The 21,951-nt window shown below is 37.1% G+C and overlaps 1 protein-coding gene across 7 annotated transcripts in view; it reads right to left on the bottom strand.

Moving 5' to 3' along the window:
- Positions 1 to 4,007: 4,007 nt before the first annotated feature.
- The window catches only part of COL8A1 (collagen type VIII alpha 1 chain), a 93,477-nt gene continuing 75,533 nt past the window's right edge, over positions 4,008 to 21,951 (bottom strand). For 6 of the 7 annotated variants that reach the window (XM_026700851.2, XM_087937324.1, XM_087937320.1 and 3 more), the window contains 2 exons: positions 7,177 to 7,471; positions 4,008 to 6,185 (listed from right to left, as the gene is read on the bottom strand). In XM_026700851.2, the coding sequence (XP_026556636.1) occupies positions 4,258 to 6,185; positions 7,177 to 7,468 (2,220 nt within the window). In that variant the 5' untranslated portion in view covers positions 7,469 to 7,471 and the 3' untranslated portion in view covers positions 4,008 to 4,257. The remainder of the gene's footprint in view (positions 6,186 to 7,176; positions 7,472 to 21,951) is intronic. The other variant, XM_087937325.1, reaches the window with a different exon arrangement.

Genomic DNA, 21,951 nt, shown 5'->3' on the forward strand with positions numbered 1-21,951 from the left:
ATTGTGTGTGTGTGTGTGTGCGCCTTATGATGATGGCAGAGACAGGCTGCTGAATGGGCATTTTATGATTTTCTAGATTTTCCAGCACATCTGGTTTGTTATTGATTTGTCAGAGTAGATGCAAGAACATTTAGCATCATTTCCTTATTGTTATTTACCAGTATTTTGCCCTGTTTGAGTGTTCTTAATTGAGCAATACTTGCTGTTTTCTCCTTTCTCCCAGTTGCTTTCCCTGCTATTTATTTAAGATATATTTTCTACATGCAGAAATTCCCTTCATGGGAAATTAACTATTTAAAGTATTGTAAGGTTGTATGCAAAGGGTAAATTGTTCTTTTTTTCTTTTTAGAACTTGCAATGCATTGGATGTGGCCAAGCAGAGTAGTTATGCTCAATTAATAAAGCCCTCATTTCCCTACATAATTTCTATTTGTATGTAGTGTGAGCAATAAAAATGAGTTTGTAAACTAGTGCAGTCAATAATTGTAGAGGATAATTTGTAGGAGCACATGTAACACATTTCAGTAAACTTGATTTTTTGTGCATTTCTGGAATAATTGAAATAAAATACTGAAACATTGTAAAAAGTTATTTAATGAGACCTTTTGCAAACAGTACAAAAACTTAAATACAAAATTATTTCTTATTTTCATTTTTTATTTCTTTACCCTAGTAATCTGGCCTAAATACCTTTGACTTGCCCATTGTTCTCAAACAGTTTGTGCTGTAATGCATTAAGATTTAAATAAAGGAAATTCCACTTGTAATTTGTATACATCTATATTAGGATAGTCTTTCCTAATATAGGGAATATTAAGATAATCTTTTGATTAAGCATAGAAGTTTCATTTAAGATATAGGAACAATAAGGATTAATCTAGTTGGAATGTTTAAAACAAATGTGATATGAAAAAGCATATGGATGTTAAATAACTCATAGATTACTTTTCCTATGTCAAGGAGAAATAATAAGCTATCAAAGGAACTAGAATGGCCAAGTCCATTAATTCCTCAACTCCAATACATCTAGAATTCCTTTGTAATATAGATGCTTCTACTCAAACCCCCTATCTGGATGAGGACTAAGGTGTGCAAATGAGTATTTCATCCATGCACGGCTACCTCTAGCTAAATGGCTGCCATGAATAAAAGTTAATTTCGTTAGGCATGGCAGAAAGGGAGTCCCTTTTCCCTTTTCAAGCTTTTCCTAAATATATCCTTTATCTATAATTTTTCAAGTAACAAGCAATGATTAACTTGGTTAAATCCTGAGTGGAGATTAGACATTCCTACTCTAACAGTTGTCTCCCCAGGAGTCCTTGCACTTCTTGAATATGTGCAATCAATGAAATCAGGGCTGCCCTGCAATGCAGCATCCAACATATCCTCTGTGGATCAAACAGGTGGCATTGCATGCAATGCTGTTGAAATTTGGATAGAGTTTTCATCACAAGATTTCTGTTAAGCAGAAGAAAGGATGAAGTCTGTCCCTTGCAGTTCTTCCAGTTAAACAACCAATCCACATGGTAATTTCTTGATCAACATAATAATCCCAGTTACAGTTCTTATACATGCAAATATTGTTCAGCAGAATTTCAGCTGATTCAGGTAAATGTATGTCCTTCAAGTATCCTTCTAGACTCTGTGTTCACTGAAAATGGTAGTCGGGAGTGTTTCTACTGGGACTTACTAATACTTTGAAATGGTTATGGAAGTCCTTCTCATGTGCTATTCTTTGAAGACTGTTAAGTTGACAAGAACACAAAAAAGAAGCCTTTCATTAATAACTTCATGCTGCTCAGATGGGTTGCTATGCAGGATCCATCGTTGTAAGCTTAGGAATCTGAGGTATTCTCTTTACTTTTCATGTACATTTCTTAATGGACTGGTTTGGGCTTCAGCTGGTTTAGATTTTAAAATTGTCAGTGCTGGATGTTTATTAAAGCTGCTGTATATATGTTGCTCTTTTTTTGCTGTTTTATTCCTGAATAGGGCTTTATTATGTCAGTGGTTCTTTGAAGACTTTTATCTTTAGTGACAGACTGGAAATAGTTAATGTATTATTATGGTTGCACAGTCAGACAGATTTTAAGACTTGATTTGGCATTATTATCCACCTATTAAGTACTTCTGAAGGACCTGGGATAGACAGATATTGTTTGATGGGGTTAAGGGTATCATTGTAGGAGGTAGGCCGTTCCAAGTAAATCTGCCTTTTGTAATTTACTGATGGTGATTTTGTCAATGGAGATGGTGTTCAATTGGTGCTCCAGATATTTTGGGATTGCACCCAAGGTACCTAATATCGATTGGTATTAGTTTTACTTTCTTTTGCCACAGTCATTCTGCCTCTATTTACCTCTGCCTCTATTTCTTTTATTTTCTTCTTCCTCTTCTATTTTGCTGTGTATCTAATGTAATATCTACTATCCAGACTGTTTCGTCTTATCCATAATTGTGAAGACTGTTGTGTTATGTGGTAAATGTTTGTATGTTTGAATTCTAAAGTCCCAAACACTTTAGCTTCTTCACATTCTATTACTAGCATTTTGTGGTTCTACCAGTTCTTGCTTACAAGCAAGTGGTATTCCTTGCAGATATTCCAATGTACCATTGTTGCTACTTTGTTAGGCCATTGCTTGTTGTTAGTCTGTGTAAACTTTTGTAGGAGCTTACTAAGTGATGCACTGTTCTGCAGGTACTTTGCAGAGGTGGCATTTGCTTTGTGTTGCTAGCTTCTCAATTCTACATTTGCATGGATTTGTTCTTAAGACTTGGTCTTGCACTGCCAGAATAAGCCCCTCTATCTCATTTTTCAGGTTTCCTATGCTTAACTGTTGCCAACACTTGTTTTTATTTGCTTTGTCTGCTATTTTTCTTTATGTACTGGCCATGTAATAATTTGCCATGCCATGTGTCTTTTTATTATGTTCACAACATTGTAAAATTACGGATGCCAGTTCTTTAGCTGTGTTGGCCTTCATATTCACAGAGTTCTTCCCCAAAACCTAGATGTCATAATTATTGGCATAGAATATGTGTGGTACTAATAATTAGTAAAAGTTATGTATTAAGTTGGTGTCAATTCTTGGCAACCAGATAGATAGACTTCTTTCAGGATGAAATAATAATAGCGACAGTATTTTGCTGGTCCCACAAACATATGACTTTCTAATATCTGTGTATTTAAAAGCTGAAATAGGCATTTAGGAATAATCCTTAGGATAGTTGAAGATAGTTACTCTATTATATGGCATTGCGTTTATGCAACTCATACTGTATGCATCACACAGTATACAAAACTAAAAGACTGTGATATTGTCACCATTTTTTCCAGTGTTTGTTAAAAAAACTAGGAAAATGAACAATGAATAAGCTTCTATTTTTAGCATAGCAAACATCCAATCCTATCTTTTCTTGATCAAAACTTGAAACAATGATTTTCAAATGAAAAAGGATCACTCATTCACTATTTATGTATCAGATAATTCAGTCTTGCCTGATTTCAGATGCATCTTGACATTTTCTGTATTTATTTTCTATGATCCATAAGTCAATATACAACTGTTAATCTCTGCTGCACTAACATTATTTGGTTTGTAAATATCCTTTTACCTCTTAAGGCACTTATTTAAACTATTCCATAAATCACTCTGGAAATATAAACATTTACTTGCAATATGAATATGGCCTATTGCTTGCTGGGAACAAGAAATCAATACTATAGATGTCAGTCAATTTGCTAATAATTAAATTGCTTTCTAACACTGAGATTTGTCCTTTTCTACTATTTTTGTCAATATGACCAGATTAAAATCTTCACATAAAAATAGAAATTTTGGCAAAGAGAAGTTGGTACATGATTACGGAGCCTTATTGAAGTCACTGCAGTTTTCATTATAAACAAATCTTTATAGTATTATTCTAAAATAAATGTTTGTTTCTTTGTGCCTTCCACTTGAAAGTTTCATCCTAGAAGCAAGTGATTGGTAAGCACTTTATGTAAACCTTGATATGACATTTTTAATGCAAAAAAGCAGACAAATGTTGAAAATATTCATTGTACAGCAGCAAGCCAATTAACACTGGGCTTATCAAATAGTTTTTCTTTATAATAAGCTGTACATATAATGTTTAAATTTGTAATTTTATTTTAATATTGTACATGTTGGTCCAAAAAAATCAATAAATGCATCTTTCAATGGTATAGATTTGGAAACACAGAAAAAGAGCTTTCATTTCGTCTGAGTGTGCAGTTTACATTGGATACAATAAATATCCAGAAAAAGACGAGTGAACATATTGCCCAGCATAAAGTCCTGCCGCCTGTTCAGATGGCATCTGGATATAAACTCTGTCACCGTGCAACAGCTGGACAACGGCACTTCCAGAAGCTTGGTCCAGGAAACCTTTCTTGTATTCATCATACGTGTACATCAACGGCTCATTGTTTTTAAATAATGCCACCCAGACATTTCCCCCTTTGCAGTGTATGTGGTAAGCGAAGTAGTAGATCCCAGGGATTTCACAGGTAAAGACACCAGTCTGTGGATTATAATTCTGCCTGCCATTATAAAGGAGCTTGTCAAACACCACAGGAACCCTGACCCGTGGAAAAGGAGTGGTGAGCTCAGCCGTGAAAGCCGGCATCTCATAGGCAGCGGCGGCAGCGGCAGCAGCGGCACTGTTTTTGCTTTTCTTTCCCTTATAACCATATGGAGATTTTATTCCATCAAGGCCTGGCCCCACCTCTGGCAAATACTGTCCCATTGCTGGCGGTGTAGGTTGCATTATTACTGTTGGGCCAGGGGGCCCAGGGGGCCCAGGAGGTCCTTGAAGACCTGGCTGGCCAGGAGCACCAAGTGATCCAGGTTTCCCTGGTGGTCCAGGCATCCCTGAAACACCAGGCTTCCCCATTCCTGGAAAACCTGGTGGGCCTGGCAAACCCCGTTCCCCTTTAGTTCCAGGTAGTCCAGGAGGTCCAATTGGGCCACTTGGTCCTGCAATACCTGGGATTCCAGTAGGGCCCTGATGGCCTTGAGTTCCTGGTTTTCCAGGTTCTCCCTTGGGGCCCATGAGCCCGTGAGCACCAGGCAAACCTGGCAAACCTTTGTGACCAGTTTCTCCTTTTGGTCCAATTGGACCAGGCAAGCCCCTCAGACCTGATGGGCCCACCTCTCCTTGAAAACCAGGTTTACCTGGGAAACCTTGCAAACCAAGCTCACCTTTGGGACCAATAGGTCCTGGAGGCCCAACAGCTCCAACTTCTCCTTTTGGACCTGGGAATCCCATCACACCTGAGGGCCCCATTAATCCAGGCTGGCCTGGTTGGCCTGGTTCCCCTGGAGGCCCAGGCATGCCAGGTGGGCCCACATGACCTTTTTCACCCTTAGGTCCCAGTGGGCCCTGAGCACCACCCATGCCTCGATCACCTTTTAGACCAGGGAAACCAGGCTTTCCAATTCCAGGAGCACCAGGTGGTCCTGGTAAACCTGGCAAGCCTTGTTCCCCTTTCCCACCTGGCATGCCTGGCTGCCCTGGGATTCCATCTTGTCCTGGCTTTCCTATACCTGGAAGACCAGGAGGACCTTGAATTCCATGAGCCCCAGCTAAGCCCCGTGGCCCTGGTTCCCCTGGAATCCCTGGCTTGCCTACAGCTCCCTGAGGGCCTGGAAACCCTATCATTCCTGGCTTGCCTATTCCAGGAAGTCCAACAGGACCAGGGGGACCTGGTAAACCAGGTGGCCCTTTTAGCCCTGGTAACCCTGGAATCCCCACACCTTTATCTCCTTTTGGGCCTTGGGGGCCTTGTATCCCAGGTTGCCCTTTCATTCCTGGCTCGGCCTTTGCTCCTGGTTGTCCTGGTAATCCTCTGTCACCTGGTTTTCCTATTCCAGGCAGTCCTTGAGGTCCTGGTGGTCCTTGGGGTCCTGGCATTCCCATAGATCCACTCTCCCCCTTTGGCCCCATTTCACCTCTTGATCCTGGAGACCCCATTGCTCCTGGTTTTCCTGGCATTCCAGGCATGCCTGGTTTTCCAATTCCTGGGTATCCTTGTGGTCCTGGTTTGCCTTTAGCTCCTGGTATTCCATGTCCTGGTAGCCCTGGAGATCCTGGAGGCCCTCTTGGTCCAGGCTCTCCAGGAGGACCCTGTTCACCTCTCAAACTGGCTAATGGCAATTCTGCTGTTTTAACAAGAGAAAGACAAATAAAGAAAGGAATATTAACTTTCATCTCAACTGCTCTAGATGTCACCAACATGCTTCAAGAGGAATTGATGTATCAGCCTACTGGCTGGATTATTTTTACAACATAGTTTTAAGATGGATTACCTCCTTTCAAAGAACATTAGCAATTTTGTGATCAATGCTGCTGGCCCCCATTTTTTTTTCCTAAAGTGTTCCTGATGAATTAGACCCATATTCAACTTGATATTTCTATGTGTTTTGATGCAGCAAAGTCTAGAAAAGTAAAGAAAAATGACTTGTTGGAAAGGATCATTTTATAACTTTTCTGAATCTGGAAGATAAGGTTATGCAAATGGGAGTGGACAAGGTGCACTCCCCTGCCAGTCTCTGTATTTCAGAGTTTCAAAACTGTGTTTCAGTTTTAGTGAAAGTGGCAATGTCTTCTTCTATTGCACTAAAGACATCAAGCTGCTTGCCAATGGCATCTCACATCAAAATGTGCTATCTGAGGCAGCTATCTCACTCTGACTAAAGCAGGTATGAAGACATTTTTGTAACAGGACAGAATAAACTTAACATTAGGAAATGGGTGAGGAAAATGACCTATTTTGGTGCACAACTAAAAGTAGGGAATTGAAAAAAGGGAATGTGTAAACATCTGGGTTTGTTGCTAACTCTCTGTACAACTTAAGCTGATAGATGTTTCAGAATAAATGCAAAAGTAATCTTGTCTTCTCCTAAAACAAAAAAAAAAAGGCTAAACAAAATATTCTTCACAAATGCTGATTTTTGCAATATAGTTTATGCATTTGGGCAAATTTATATTGAGGATATTAAACTTGACTTCTCTTCCATCCTATATCATATCAGGATTCTGAACTAGGACCAGAGAGGCTCATTTTCAACTCCAGCCTCAGCTATGGAACCTCATCCGGAGACCTTGGTCCAGTCAATAAGCCCAACCTACTTCATATCTTGCCCATATTACCTTTCTGTTTCTTTGAAATCCTCTCCTTGCCAAGCATGGGGATCTGTGGAATTTCTTTTATATACTGAGGGATATATTCTTTCCCATATGATAGGTGTGGCCCCTCCTTTCCCATGTGCTGCATTGGCACTCCATCTTTACTCAACGGCATGTGAGGTACTTGTTGCCCAAGGGGTTGGTACTGTGGCACTTGAGGAGGCATCTGCTTGATCCCATAATAAGCACCAGCTTGGATAGATCTTAGTAGCCCAAAGTAAATGATTAGCCATGTAGGTGTGAGCAATATAGCCATAATCTGCAACAACAAATAAATAGTTCTGAATGGAAAAACAGCAAGAACAAATATAAGAAACTTAATTTTGGACAACAAAAATTATCCCAAAGGAAAAAAAAACCACTGATTAGAAGGTATTTCCTTCTGGTAATCTTTATAGTTATTGAGCATTAAAGTAAACAGAGCTGGTTGTAGGTCTTAAGGTCTCTGCAGTGTTTCTGACATTTTAGCTTTGAAAGCATAAAGATAACTACCAACTGCTAATTATATTTATAATATTGCTTTAGGAAAATTGTACCATTACATTGCAGAACATTAAAATAGTTGTTTTCATTCATAAGGGAGGCTTTCAAGGTTTTTTTAAAAAAATGTAGTTATTTTGGAAAGAGAGAAAGAAAAGACAAATGCCTAGAAATTATAAAATATTTCATAGAAAAGTTTTCATAACAAAACATTAATTTATGAAATAAGATAAAATTAAAAGAAAGTATGAATATACAGAAAATCTGTACTTCTTGAGTCTTTTAGGGTAGGAAGAATCCCTGTTTATTAAGGATCCCTGTGTTATTTCTCTGCCGGAAAATTCTTCATTGAGAGACCCCCTTCTCCTGAAGACTTAGTTGTACCAGGGGAACAACAGTTTCAAGGAACCATAAAGTGGAGCTGAAGAGTTCAGGGCTTTCAGAAATTGTCATTCTAGGTCTGATGCCCTACAAGATTGAGAGGCCATCTTAAGTGAGGGGAAATAAAACACATCATCCAGATCACAGGCCAGAGGTGGATATTCAGCAGGTTCTGACCAGTTCTGGAGAACCGGTAGTGGAAATTTTGAGTAGTTCAGAGAACCAGCAAATACCACCTCTGACTGGCCCCGCCCCATCTATTCTCTGCCTACTGAGTCCCAGGTGATCGGCTGGGTCTTCTTTTGTTTCCCTGAGCAGGAGAACGGAACTGGAAAGCAGGTTAGTGGGGTGGGGAGGGAATGGGATTTTCTAGTAACCTTTCTCTAGGAGTGGGGAGGGAATGGAGATTTACAGTATCCTTTCCCTGTCACACCCATCAAGCCATGGCCACCAACCAAGCCACATCAGGCCCACCAAGCCATGCCTACAGAACCGGTCGTAAAATTTTTTGAATCCCACCACTGTCACCGGCACACACCATCTTGTGAGGATGAGTTTTCTCCAATTTATATAAGAATGCCTATGATTGGAACCTAACTGTGGTAATACAAAATCTAGTACAAAAAAGGCCAGTATCTGTAAGAAAAATACCCAAATTCCCTCAAAGTCTTATTTCCTGTATTGCTGTTTGCAAATTAGGAAGGTTCTTTTGATACAGGACCAAAATTTCAAAGAAGAAATAGTAAGATTACTCAATAAATCTGTGTGGCAACTCCAAAATGGTGTATTGTGTAAATTTTGAATGGTGTGCTGTCTCGGATGTTGACAGCTAGTCTGTTTTACAAAGTCACTGTTATGCTAAAGAAATACATATTTAATTTTATGGTCTCAGAAAGTGGTATACTATTGTCATGAACAATTATACAAATATGTTGGTTAACTTGTTTTTAAAAAGAATTATTCTTACCCTTCATTGGTCTATAAGAATTGGGTTTACCGTGACATTCAATAGTAGTCCTACAAGTTGCTCTCTTCTTATTAAATCAATATAATTTAGACAACCAATAATGTGTAATGGCTTGTGTATCAGTTTTCTTCAAGTCTTATATGTATGAGTAGTACAAGGTATGTTTCCATGATATTTGAATGCCAATATCAGCATCATCAGACAGGGCTTTCTTGTCACAAAACAACACAAATTAACCTGTGTAATAAAAGCAACTAATTCTCAGTCCCATTAATAGTATGTTTGCTTTCACTGCAAACATCTTTGTGGGTGTTTTTGCACAGCTTTTTTGTTTTCTGAGAATTTCTTGGGGAAAACAATGTTGAGAGGAGGCCTCTGAATATTATGTTCTCAGCATCATGCTTGTTTTTCCAATCTTTGAACACCTGGTATGTTCCTAAGTAAGCATACCAGTCTAATAGGCCTGTAGCCCGGCATAGATTATTAGAATAACCAAAGATGACAATTGATAAACTCGGAAAGGTACTTGCAAACAGCTCCAGACCAAAAAAAAGACATGCCAAACCACCATAGAAACTGTCAGGAATGAATGTCATAACATGCTTATTTTATTCCCTGTTTGAAACAAATGAAAATAAAAAAAAAACAGTGATGACTTATTTTTCCTAATAAAATTATTTTTTGTTATTTGGAAAGCATTCAGAAGTTTGCAAATCATCAGTTATAACAGTGATAAATTCAAGTATTTTGTCAACTTTTTAAATGTTTGCTTATTATACTCCTCAAAGATGTTTCAGAAATCTTTTGCTTCTGGTCTTTTCCTGCTGGAGTATTTCAGCAAAAGACTTTTATTAGTTTTATTCACCCCTAAATTTGTCTAAATCCTCAGTAAATTGAAATAATTTAGTAATGCATAATTTGTGTGTGTTTTGAATAGTCTTTTAGACTGTTTCTTAACTGTTTTGACAATAACATAATAAGTTTATTCATGAACAGGTTTCTATATGACGAATCGCCCTTTCTGGCAACCAGGCCTTTAACCAGGAATATTTGAGAAACTATTTTTTGAAGCTTAATGTCTTCCTAATCTCTCTTAGTGTCTAATTTTCTCCTTAAAATATCCACGGAAAGTTTACATGGAATTATTTCTAAAGTATAATCATAATTTCTATGGATTATGAACCTTTCACAATTCACGGGCAGCAGAAAATAGAAACTAAGAAGCAATATTGGCAATTATACACTAGATGGAGTCTTAGTTTCATGATTCTGAAATTTCATTATTTAACTAACATTTCAAAAACAAGATGTGCTTATTGAATAGTAAAAACAAAATTGTTATAAACTGCTTAAGATTCCAATATCTTCCTTCAAGGTAAATTTCCTTTCCAAGAAAATCACATTTTCTACAGCATTCAAATTTCAGGACTTGATTATGTGAAATATTGTTCCACAATTGTTACAACCTCTTCGTTTACAGCTAGATAAGCACAAAACTTCAAACAAAATAGTTTTACTTCAAACAAACCATTTTCTTCAATGGAATACAATGGGCAGGGCACTAAAACCTCAGGAATTTAGATTCATTTTTGGTACATATTTTTCTTATAAAAGCGAAAGTTAAGAACAAGCAACTTGGGATTTGGCGGCCTACATATATCGTATTAAAATAGTTGAGAAGCACATACTGTGCAAATCCATAATTACACCCAGCTTTCATTCTTTGGTTTTAGCCATCAGCTGACAACTGTTTAAAGTCAGCTAAACCGAGACTTGAGTTATTAAGCAAAGGTGGTCAGAAATATGTGTAAATTACATTTAATCAGAATATGTCACGAAAATGTATTCGATATTTAAATTCCCAGCTATTATTCCTTTTAAACAAGTCATTCTTTGTACCCAGGTGGATGTAATCTATATAAAGCTTATATTTTATTTTTTCTCTTTGTACAAAATTCCTTGTGTACCTAATCACACTTGGCCAAATAAAGTATTCAGTCCAATCCAATCTCTCCTATAGCTTACTTTGTTTTTTTTTCCCCTTACCACTGTCCTTAAAAAAACAAAACAGGGAAATGAAATTTTCTTTTATTTGTAGAAGATCTGAAGTTTTCAGAATTCATGTCTTACTGAAAAAAAAGTTAAATTTATTTGAACTGCCCTTAAGACCCACCACTGTTGGAAGTATATTAAAGATAATTTTCATATTCCATTTTGTATACTATCAAGGAACTCTCCTGTATCCAAAATTTATAATAGAAGGATGTTTTTAAATATAATGTGTGAGGCTAGATTAGAATCATTTAATGTTGCTCTTGTTTATGACTCTCTGCTGTAATCCTGTGGTTTTATGGCCTGATACTTTGTCATAAAAGACTCCTTTCTTATATATATATATATATATATATATATATATAAATGAAAATTATATATAAATGAAAATTATATATATATATATATATATATATATATATATATATATATATATATATATATTTCATTTATATATAATTATATATATAATTTTCATTGAAACATTTAAACAAGAAGATAAGAATGAATATAAAGTAAGAAAGACAAAAGAAAAAGAAAAAAAAGCCTTCCCCCCACTTTGAAAATACTTTCTTTCCTAGCACTTTTTAAAAACTAGCAACAGTTATTGGTCTTTCATCTTCTCACTTTGATGCAATGCATACTGTGTTTTCTTAGCCCTTGTCACCATGCTGCTTTATGGGCAATTTGTCTTCAAAAACTAAAGCTGTCTTAAAGTTTGTATCTTGAGCCTGAGTCTCTGCCATGTACAGTATTTCACCACACTGTACTTTGATTATCTTTTCCAAGTGGGAATGCAAAACAATAGCATCTCTTATTTTCTTTGCTTTGTATTAAATTTATAGCTCTTTAGAAACCCAGGATCCCAATCCAAGGGAGATGTTCAAACGATGAAAAATGTCTTTACAGTATTTTTCTTGAAAATGTCTCCTGCAGTTAGACCATTTTCATTGGAAGGGGTTTTTTTTTCCATTGCAAAGACAGAATCTTTCTACAATTTTGCTGTGACCAGCGGTAAAAACAATAAATAAATTGATCGATGTCTTGTCTATAAACTACTTCCAGTTCTGGAATAATCAATGTCTACCCAAATAGCAAATGAAATGTGATGATTTATTTTGTAGAAAAATTTAAAAAAAGTCTTTTTAAAAAAACTTTTTAAAAAAAGTCTCATTTCTCCCTCTTACAGAGTAACAGAGTTGGAAGGGACCTTGTAGGTCAACTAGTCCAACCCCACCCAAGCAGGAGACCCTACCTATTTCTGACAAATAGCAGTCCAATCTCTTCTTGAAAGTCTCAAATGATGAAGCTCCTACAACATCCGAAAGCAAGCTATTCCATTGGTTAATTGTTCTCACTGTTAGAAAATTTCTCCTTATTTTCAGGTTAAATTTCTCCTTGTTCAGTTTCCACCATAATTTCTTGTCTGGCCTATAGGTGCTTTAGAAAATAGCTTGACGCCTTCTTCTCTGTGGCAGCCCCTCAAATATTGGAAGACTGCTATCATGTCTCCCCTGGTCCTTCTCTTCACTAGACTAGCTAAGCCCAGTTCCTGTATCCGTTCTTTATATGTTTTAGTTTCCAGTCCCCTAATCATCTGGCTGCTCTTCTCTGTACTTTTTCTAGAGCTTTCTTCTTCACTTTCTTCTAAGGCATTCTTCCCTCAGTCTGAGTCCCTCACATTCACAGAAAAATAAATATCCTCTAACAACAAGGCTGTAGGTTAAAATGGCTGGGGAATAAAGGGAATTGAAATCAAACCCATGTGGTGAGCATTACTTTATAGCAGAGATCCCATTCTCGTGGCCCATGGGCCAATTGCGGCCCGCAGGATGATATCCCGTGGCTCCCACTGTGATATGAAAGTATAACATTTGAGGATTTTTTTTAACGTTTTTTGTGGAATCCCTTATGCGGCCCAGCCTCACCCAGCCTCTGCCTCCAGCGGCCCCCAGGTAAATTGAGTTTGAGACCCCTGCTTTATAGAAAGATGTTCTAAAGCAAAATTCTATTGCTTGTATCTTAAATCCATGAAACGGAGGTCCATTAAAGGGTTTTATGCTACTTCTATGAAAAATTTTCATGTATTATTTCAGTTACATAAAAGTTTTCTTTTCCCTGTTTCCTTCTTAGTTTTAGAATAACAATATGTTCTGGGCCAGGGATATACATACATATATGCCCACCAAACCAGAAAAAAATACCCACTGCCTGGAACCTCTCAATGTTGCTAATAATTTGTAGTAATTATGTGACTAAATGTGGAAATCACTTAATACATGAGAAATAATAATCTTCTATATTAGATTATTTCAATTAATTACATTTAAATATAATTCAAGCAAATTCTGTTTCATTGTGGCCTCTTCCACTATGTTGTCCTGATCCTGCAAATATTTGGAGTGAAATTCCCAGGATATTATTGCTCCAAGTGTGGTGTTTGACCTGAAAAAAGTTTTCTCAATCTTTCGTTAATGGCAAAGGAAGCTATGAATGAGTCAAAAAGTATCATTCAGAGGTGATCTATAACCAATTCTTATTTTCCAAAGAAAACCATCTGATGGGGAAATGCACAGATGCTATTTCCCATACAGCCCTACTTCTGGACAGAAAGAAGAATAGTGAGAGTCTCCTACATATTTTAAGACATTCTGGGTGTTTTTCATTTTCAGAAGATAGAGTTATGAGTGCCACGTAACTTTACAACTCTATATTACACTCCTGTTTTCAAGTGAGAAAAAGGAGTCTGTCACAAATGTTGAAATGAGATCTGTCTACCAGTACAAAAGACTTTTGCATGTGGAATGAAAAGTGACATGATCTTGTCCTTTGTTCAGGCATCAACATGTTTTCAGCTCAATGCACAGTCTTAATATATATATTTTATAAGCAGTTGATCACCGTTCATAGACTGTGGACTGAAAAATGTCAAAGCTAAGTTTTGTTCACATGAATTATGATAGCAACCAGACTGTTCCATACCTGAAGAACAGGCTTGTTCTGTTTGGCTTTCTAAAGAACTTTTTTAGCCAAGTACCAACACTATAAATTGTTGAAATTCTTTTATTTGGAATTTCTCCTGCTGTTCTGATGAGAAGATAATGGGGCTTCAACAATTGCAATGATACACACAAAAATGAATTTTCTTTTCAAACTCTCTTACTGTTTTATAATTGAAAATAAAGTTGAAATGGAATCAGGCACAAATGTTTTCCGTATATTTTAAGTGGTTTAATAATTAAACCCTTCCTTTGCTAAAACAGTGTAAGTAGAATACAGAATTTAGTCCATATTATAAATTAACCATAATTACTAAGTGTATTACATTTTAGGCGTTGTCAACAAGAAGTCTCCATTGGATTCAGACCAACTCTGCATCCTAAGGTAGATTAGGTTACTTTGAACTGAACTTTCCAATTATACCTTAATCTCATTCTAGGTCTCAAAGAACTTATAGAGCTTCAAGGCCCATACAAATAAAAGTGTTGTATCACTTTTATAAGATTAAAAGACGTAAGGTAAATGTAGGAAAAACTATCATTTAATAGATAAGAAACTTAATTGTGGTGTCAAATAAAGCAGCCACCTATAATAAAATTCCTCCACTGAAATCTAATTAATTCACAGAGAACATCTGTCTAATTTGGAATCTTAGGAATTAATGTAAGAATTAATTTTCTCTAAATCCCAATCCAGGCTATATGATAAACAAACATCTAAATTGTGCTGAGTTATATATAAGTTGTATAACAATGACATTTTATACTCAGATTTATTGACAAAACTACAAGGCCAGATTCAGTACTCATCATCCTCACTCAATTTATAGAGCCCTTAAGCGTTACCAGACATGACTTCAAAAGCATTCAGATAATTAATTGTCTGTCACTATCCCAGCAGGAGGAACGCGGCCTGCGGTGATGGAAAACACTTAAGCACTCAGCAATGGGGTGTGGTTTTGTGTATATGAGAAGACCTAAAACTACGTCATGCAATTCCTTTAGCATCCTAAAGAAGATTCACTGCTGAAACCTGCCCTGTGCTGGATTTCATTTACTTATTTTCAGTTGAGAACACCTACCCCAACCAGAAGCTGAGTTTAAATATCATTTCAATTTCTCACATGCTCCCTTGACTTGTCATCATTTTAAAACTGGATAGAATATTAAACTCATTTTTTATATTTATGTCATGTTGCATAATTGAACACAGCATATACAGTAGATGAATCCATGATAATCACACAATAATATCATAACAAAACATGGAAGGCTGGGTAAACGTGCACCAATGTTACACTGTAAAGTACAATGCAGTTAATCAGGTTAAAGCAACCATTAGACAAATAGTTAAAACACAGATGAAATTTAGAGAAACAAATTGGGAACAGAAAATCATTGTAAGTAATTGTCATATATTCATAATGGCTCACTACAATTAGATCTCTTGTTGCTTCTTCTCTACTGAAGTCTCAAAAAAACCTGCCCCAGATACAACAAATCAATACAAGTGTAATCTTTTCTGCATGGGAAGTAGCGCATTTATAGTTATTTATAAAGGGCAGCCAAAGGCTGCAAGGAATCCAGTATTACATAATAAAGGTGATAATGATTCTAAAGGAATAGGAATTATAAAGTCATTAAGCTATGATAGATTTTTTTACATTTAGATTTTTTTTCAAAAAAAAGGGAAGAAAATTTAATAATTTGCCCCTGAATTGCCATGGCATGATCTTAGAGGTATCTGAGGCAACATAAGCCCAGAGACCATGGACTATACACTGATGCACTGCAAGATCCCAGCAAGAGTTCCTCTGGACATAATTCTGTATCACCTGACCGTTCTTCATAAAAGGCCAAAGTTGGTAATAGTGCTTCTCATTATAACCCATGGAAACTGGTAACGCTAGAGGCAGTTCCAGGATCACCCCTTCTCCCAAGGCTCATAACGTCATACAAAATGGGTTGAATCCCCTCTTATTTAGAGTAAGGAATCCATGATAGCCTTAATTTGCTCATCAGTCTCTTGCTGCTTTGTGCTCTCGGTCCAAAAGCCTTTATAGGGCTCTTCAAGAAAGTAGCCTCCCCCCCACGCCCAGAGGACACTGGGCACAAACCATTGTCAAAATGAAAGCCAAATGAGAGGGTGTTTAATTTAATCTAGCAAGAATGTTCTAAACAGGACAGAAAAGAGAATGATTGATATGAATGGGGAAACTATTCCTTCTGTATTTGAAGAAATGTCAAACCAACAACTAGTCCTGCCAAATCTTCCCTAAAACCGAAGGGTTTGTTGAGGAGGATTTGATGCTTCTGTGTCTGATCATGGTATGCATTATTTTTTGTTCAACTAACATGTATTATTTTTCTTTGACTTTTTTTTTACTGTTCCCAAACTCATCCAGACAATAGGGACCATTGGAGTCAAAGATCCTGCAAATAAAACCACAGTTCAAGCAAAAGCTAGTCAATATTATAACAAAAACATGATATTAAGATTCTCTCAGCTTCAAAGGGATTACAATTCTATAAAACACATTTTTGGGAGAGAATTGCTTCAGACAAAATGCTATTTACTGGGCAAGGTTTTTCAAAGCCAGCCTTGTAAGCTGTATAAATACATAAAGGTCTTGGTTTAAGGGAACACCGTTTTTGACTTGATTATTCCAAGAGCTGCCTTGAAAATTTTATGAAAATAATACCATTATTTGTTTACTTGATGGATTTTAGATTACATTTAAAGTTTTGCACATTTTTAAAATAAACACTGTACTAAAATAAACTATTTGATTATGTTCTGTGACATATAATCTTGTAAGCTGCCTTTTTCAAGCATAGTGCTAATCTTTTTAAACAACAAGCAGTCTTGTTACAAGATGTAACCCATTTTGTCAGGTGTATGATTCATTCAAGCATAATTATGTATGATGAGAAAAATGAAACATAAGATGTTATAGATATTTCTACTGTTCTCATATTGGCACAGCCATTATGAACATCAGAAAGAACAAAGCTAGATATTCCCTCTAATGGGGACACCAATGTGACCAAAAAAGAATGCTTAATTTTTTATTTTTGTTTTTTTAAAATCAGGAAGTCTATTACAAAAAAAAATCAGGCAAAAGGAAAGAAGCAAGAATATCTTAAAATTGGGTTGGATATTAAGTCTGAAATTTAGATTCAATCTTAAAATGGGACTTGCAGAGTGAATGTATTTGTTAGTGGCAAATCTTGATTGAATGGGGCATTAACAGATTCTATGAATTCTATTACTAGCTGTAAGTTTGGTAAATCACACTTTTTTTTTCTAAAAAAGAACTACATATATAATGGGTTTACTTTACATTTGAATTTTTGGGAAAATAGAAAGATGCCAGCTTTTCATTGAATCACAGAATAAAAGAGATGAATGCGGTCCCAAGTGGCAGCAGGCAGATTTGGATATAATAGCTGCATGAATTTGGGCTAGTACCCTCAGCCCAATACACCTCACAGGGTTGTTGTTGTTAGGAAAATAGGAAGAAAGGGTATTAGGTATGTTTACCACCTTGAGTTATTTATTTAAAAAATGGGCAGGGGTGGAAGGGTGGAGTAAGTTATAAGATCCCAGTTGTGACAGGTATGGTAAGATATATTGGAAAATGATTAGAAATGATTAGCTGCACATGTTGAATGTGCCAGTGGTATATTGTTCCTGTGCACATTTTAACCCCTCAAGCTCACTCCCATGCCCTAGGAGACTTCATCATGGATGAGAAAGTTGACCTACCATGAATGATATAGACCTGGCTGGAAGACAAGGGGGAAGTGCCCCTTTTAGAGATATGCCCAGTTGACTTTCAGACAGACACCAGTGCAGGGATGGTGGAGGTGTGGTGGTCATCTGAGTGTCATGGGAGACATCCAGGGTGTTTCTCCTCAGATTGCTGGGCCAAAACATTTTTTCTAGGGTTCTAAGAGGGACCAGTTGGTACTGTTACTGTTATACCAGATTCTTAGCTGCTTGACCTTCTTGACACCATTAAGAGATTGGGTGTGGAGGTCCTTAGGCCTATGGTCTTGGGGAAGTAGCCGAGTGCTTTTTTGCCCTTTGTGCTGATTATGTCCATTCCTGAACTGGGAGGCTCTGCTTACTGTCCCTTATGCCCTTGTGACATCCTGTTTGAACTATTGCCAAAGGCTCTACTCTATATGGGGCTACTATTAAGGAGTATTTGGGAACTTCAGCTGGCATACAAATGCAGCTTCATACATTGTAAATGGTTTGGCATACCACTGCTTCAAGGACTGCATTGGCTGGGTGTGTTTCTGAATGCAATTGAAGGTGCTGGTTCAATGGTGGGATTCAATTTTTTTTACTATCGGTTCTGTGGGCATGGCTTGGTGGGCATGGCAGGGGAACGATACTGCAAAATACCCATTCCCTCCCCACTCCTGAGGGAAGGTTACTGCAAAATCTCCATTCCCTCCCCACCCCACTAACCTGCTTTCTAGCTCCATTCTACTGTGCAGGGCAACAAAAGAAAACCCAGCTGATCAGCCGTGACTCGGGAGGCAGAGAATAGATGGGGACGGGCCAGTCAGAGATGGCATTTGCCAGTTCTCTGAACTATTCAAAATTTCCGCTACTCCAGAACTGGTCAGAACCTGCTGAATACCACCTCTGTGCTGGTTGTCATCTTTAAATACCTTCATAGCTTGGGGTCAGGTTACCTACTTCCAGTTGTTTCTATTCATCCAATTTGGACTGGCAGGATGGGCATACTCTGGGTCCCACCAGTGAAGGAATGTTGGATTGTGGAGAATAGGAGTTGTGCCTTTTCTGCTTTAGCACCTCCTCTCTGGAACATCCTACCTTCCTAGCATAGGATGGTCCTGACTCCGTTGGCCTTGAAGACCTGGTTATGTGTCCAGGCATTGGTCCTGATGTGTGAAAAGCCCCACTTCCTGGTTATGCTGATACTGATGGATATCTTGGCTGCTATTTTTATTTAATTTCTTTTTGTGTCATAGTTCAATTGTTTTTATGATTATTTGCCATCCAAATAATCATTGCCATGGGTTTGAGATAAGCAACTATACATACTGAATAAATAAACAAATGAATACATAAATATCTTTTCCACAGACATTTAAATGCATTGCTAGTTTATTGTTCTCCATGTCACACTATTGTTTATGTAGTTTAAAATTGTTCTGAAAATCTAAATTTAGTCCTCCCTTAAGCACAAAAATCTGGATGGATTACTTTGGGCCAGTCATTCTTTTAGCCCTGGCCAAGGAAGTTTTTTTTTTTAAATTATCTATGATCATGGACATGATTAACATGGTAAACGATGATCCATAACATTCAGTAATGAAGTTTCCATTCTGCGGTGGGTTGATTGAAGCTATTAATAGTAATATACTTAACCACAGTCAAAACCATGTGGCTTCTAAGTTTATGATGATGGTGATTGACATATTATAAAGGCAGTAAAGTGATACACAGACTATTATTTGCTCCTATTTTTTTAATGGTAATTTGGAGTTTTGGAGCATAGATGTGAGTATATTGTTCAAGCCCGAACTGCAGAAGCCTTTCAAGATAGTATAAAGAGAAAAGAGTGTGAAGCAAAATTCTAAACAAAACAAACACAAACTGCGAATGTTGAAAGGTCCATTAACACATATTAAACTCCTAAAGGCAATAGAGACAGAAGTGTAACGTTAACCAAAGTTTGCAATTGAAATAAAGTACTGATGCTGAGCATAGAATAGATGTGAGGTGGTGGAACTGAAAATGGACCATCTGCATGAACAGCAGTTAAAGCTCCTGTCATAAAAGTCTTGTTAATTAGAGTTTGATGGAATGACCTTTCTTTGGGGAAATGCAGAAAATAGAGACACAGGTTGGTTGGATTAACTGTGGAATGGTTTCCTTGTTATGAAACTACTGCACAAATAGGTAGAGTATTCTACTGACAGTCTTTCTATTTACTGAATTTCAGAAATCTCATCACTAGATGGTAGCCATGGTCCACTCAATTTCACACAGACAGTTTGCTTGAAATGACCTCTACAATATTGTCATAGAGCTGCCTTGCTTAGTCTAGTTCCCTCCAGATGTCTTCATCCTATTCCCATGGGGGATGAGAATTCTGGGAGTTGATGCTCAAAACATCTGGAAGACCCCACTTCGGTAAGTCAAATAAATAACTGTTTGAACCTCCTCTGGTTACATTAGACATCACAATGTTGCTACACTGAAAACATGTGAATGCTACACACAGTTGTTGCCTCTTTTTTAAAAAAAGAATTTATTTCTTTTTTAAGTATTGTTTAATGCTGGAAGGACCCTGAAGGAAAATTCACAGGATCATTTTTTAAGCAATGACTCTTGAGTAGAGTCATCATGACCTCATCTTTTTGGCATGGGAATTATCTTTCTTAATGCTCCAAACAGACGTCAAGTTTACAGCTGATCACATCCCAGCGTACTGTTTTAGAAACATCTCAAGACATTTTTATGACCTTGTAGTTAAACTATTGTGCTACTTAAAATAAATTGAATGTAACATCCCTCCTGTACTGAATCAATTCAGACTTACAATCTTTCTATAAGCACAGATTGAGCTGCCCAGGGGATAGTGCAACCAGAAAAAAATCACTTCACTCTTATTTTAAGTATTTTAAGTCTATGTGAATTGCAAACTCCCTGCATGTTTCCCATCTGCATTAGTCCTGTTAGAAGTCTGGGGTACCTATGGGCAAATTTGAGACTATTATTAGTATTTTTATGAACATTAACAGAATAATAGAGCTGGAAGGGACCTTGGAGGTCTTCAAGTCCAATCCTTTGCTTGAGCAGGAGACTTTATATCATTCCAGAACAAATGGCTATCCAATTTCTTCCCAAGAACCTGCAATGATGGAGCACCCACAATTTCTGAAAGCTAGCCATTTCACTGATTAATTGTTCTCGCTGTCTGAAAATTTCTCAAGTCTGTGCTGGATCTCTGATAATTTTCCATCCATTACCACTTGTCCTGCTCTCAGGTGTTTTGAAGAATAGCTTGACCCCCTCTTCTTTGTGACAGTTCCTCAAATATTGGAAGGCTGCTATCATGTCATCTCTAGTCCTTCTCTTCATTAGACTAGACATGCCTAATTCCTGCAACTGTTCGTTGTATGATTTAGAGTTGCAAAATCTCTTTCATATTATAGTGATCAGAACTGGACACAGTATTCCAAGTGTGTGTATTACATATGGCCAACCAAATAATGCTGCTTTTATCAAATGAAAGGTAGTAAGATTGCTTGCTATTAACTTCTCTAGCTTCCTAGGAAGCTGTCTACGTTTTCCACTGTTTTTTTCTGGCAGGTAGACATACTTCCAAATAGGGCTGCAGCTTCCCACTATTTCATTTTCCAGGATAGACATCCAGAGGCATTATTGGAAGTACCTATCATGCTTAAGGCTGATCCTCTGATTGCAACATGCCAGCATTCGACTTTTCTTCAATGAAAATAATAGTAAAAATATTAAATTTAACCTGGACAGCCATTGTTAATGCTGGTGAGCATCTATAGTGGCATTGCCATGCATAGTAGCAGAGACTCAAGTAAAATGCAAAAAGAAATATCTTTGCCCAATATATTATGTGAACATATCCAGAACCCATTCTCTATTATCAACCCCACTTACAGGGAAATTAGGACTACCAAATTAGGATTACAAAAATCCAAAAAATGATTAACTGATAGCAAAGGGTTACAATTTCTGTATTTTTCTGTTACTGCCCAATAGCCTAGATTTTTGCAACCCAGATTTGGTAGCCCTAAGAAAGTCCAGCAACTCACCTTCAGATTAAAAGTAAA

The sequence above is a fragment of the Pseudonaja textilis genome, chromosome 7 (genome assembly GCF_049901715.1).
Source record: "Pseudonaja textilis isolate UNSWEBS1 chromosome 7, rPseTex1.2, whole genome shotgun sequence".
NCBI classification, from domain to species: domain Eukaryota; kingdom Metazoa; phylum Chordata; class Lepidosauria; order Squamata; family Elapidae; genus Pseudonaja; species Pseudonaja textilis.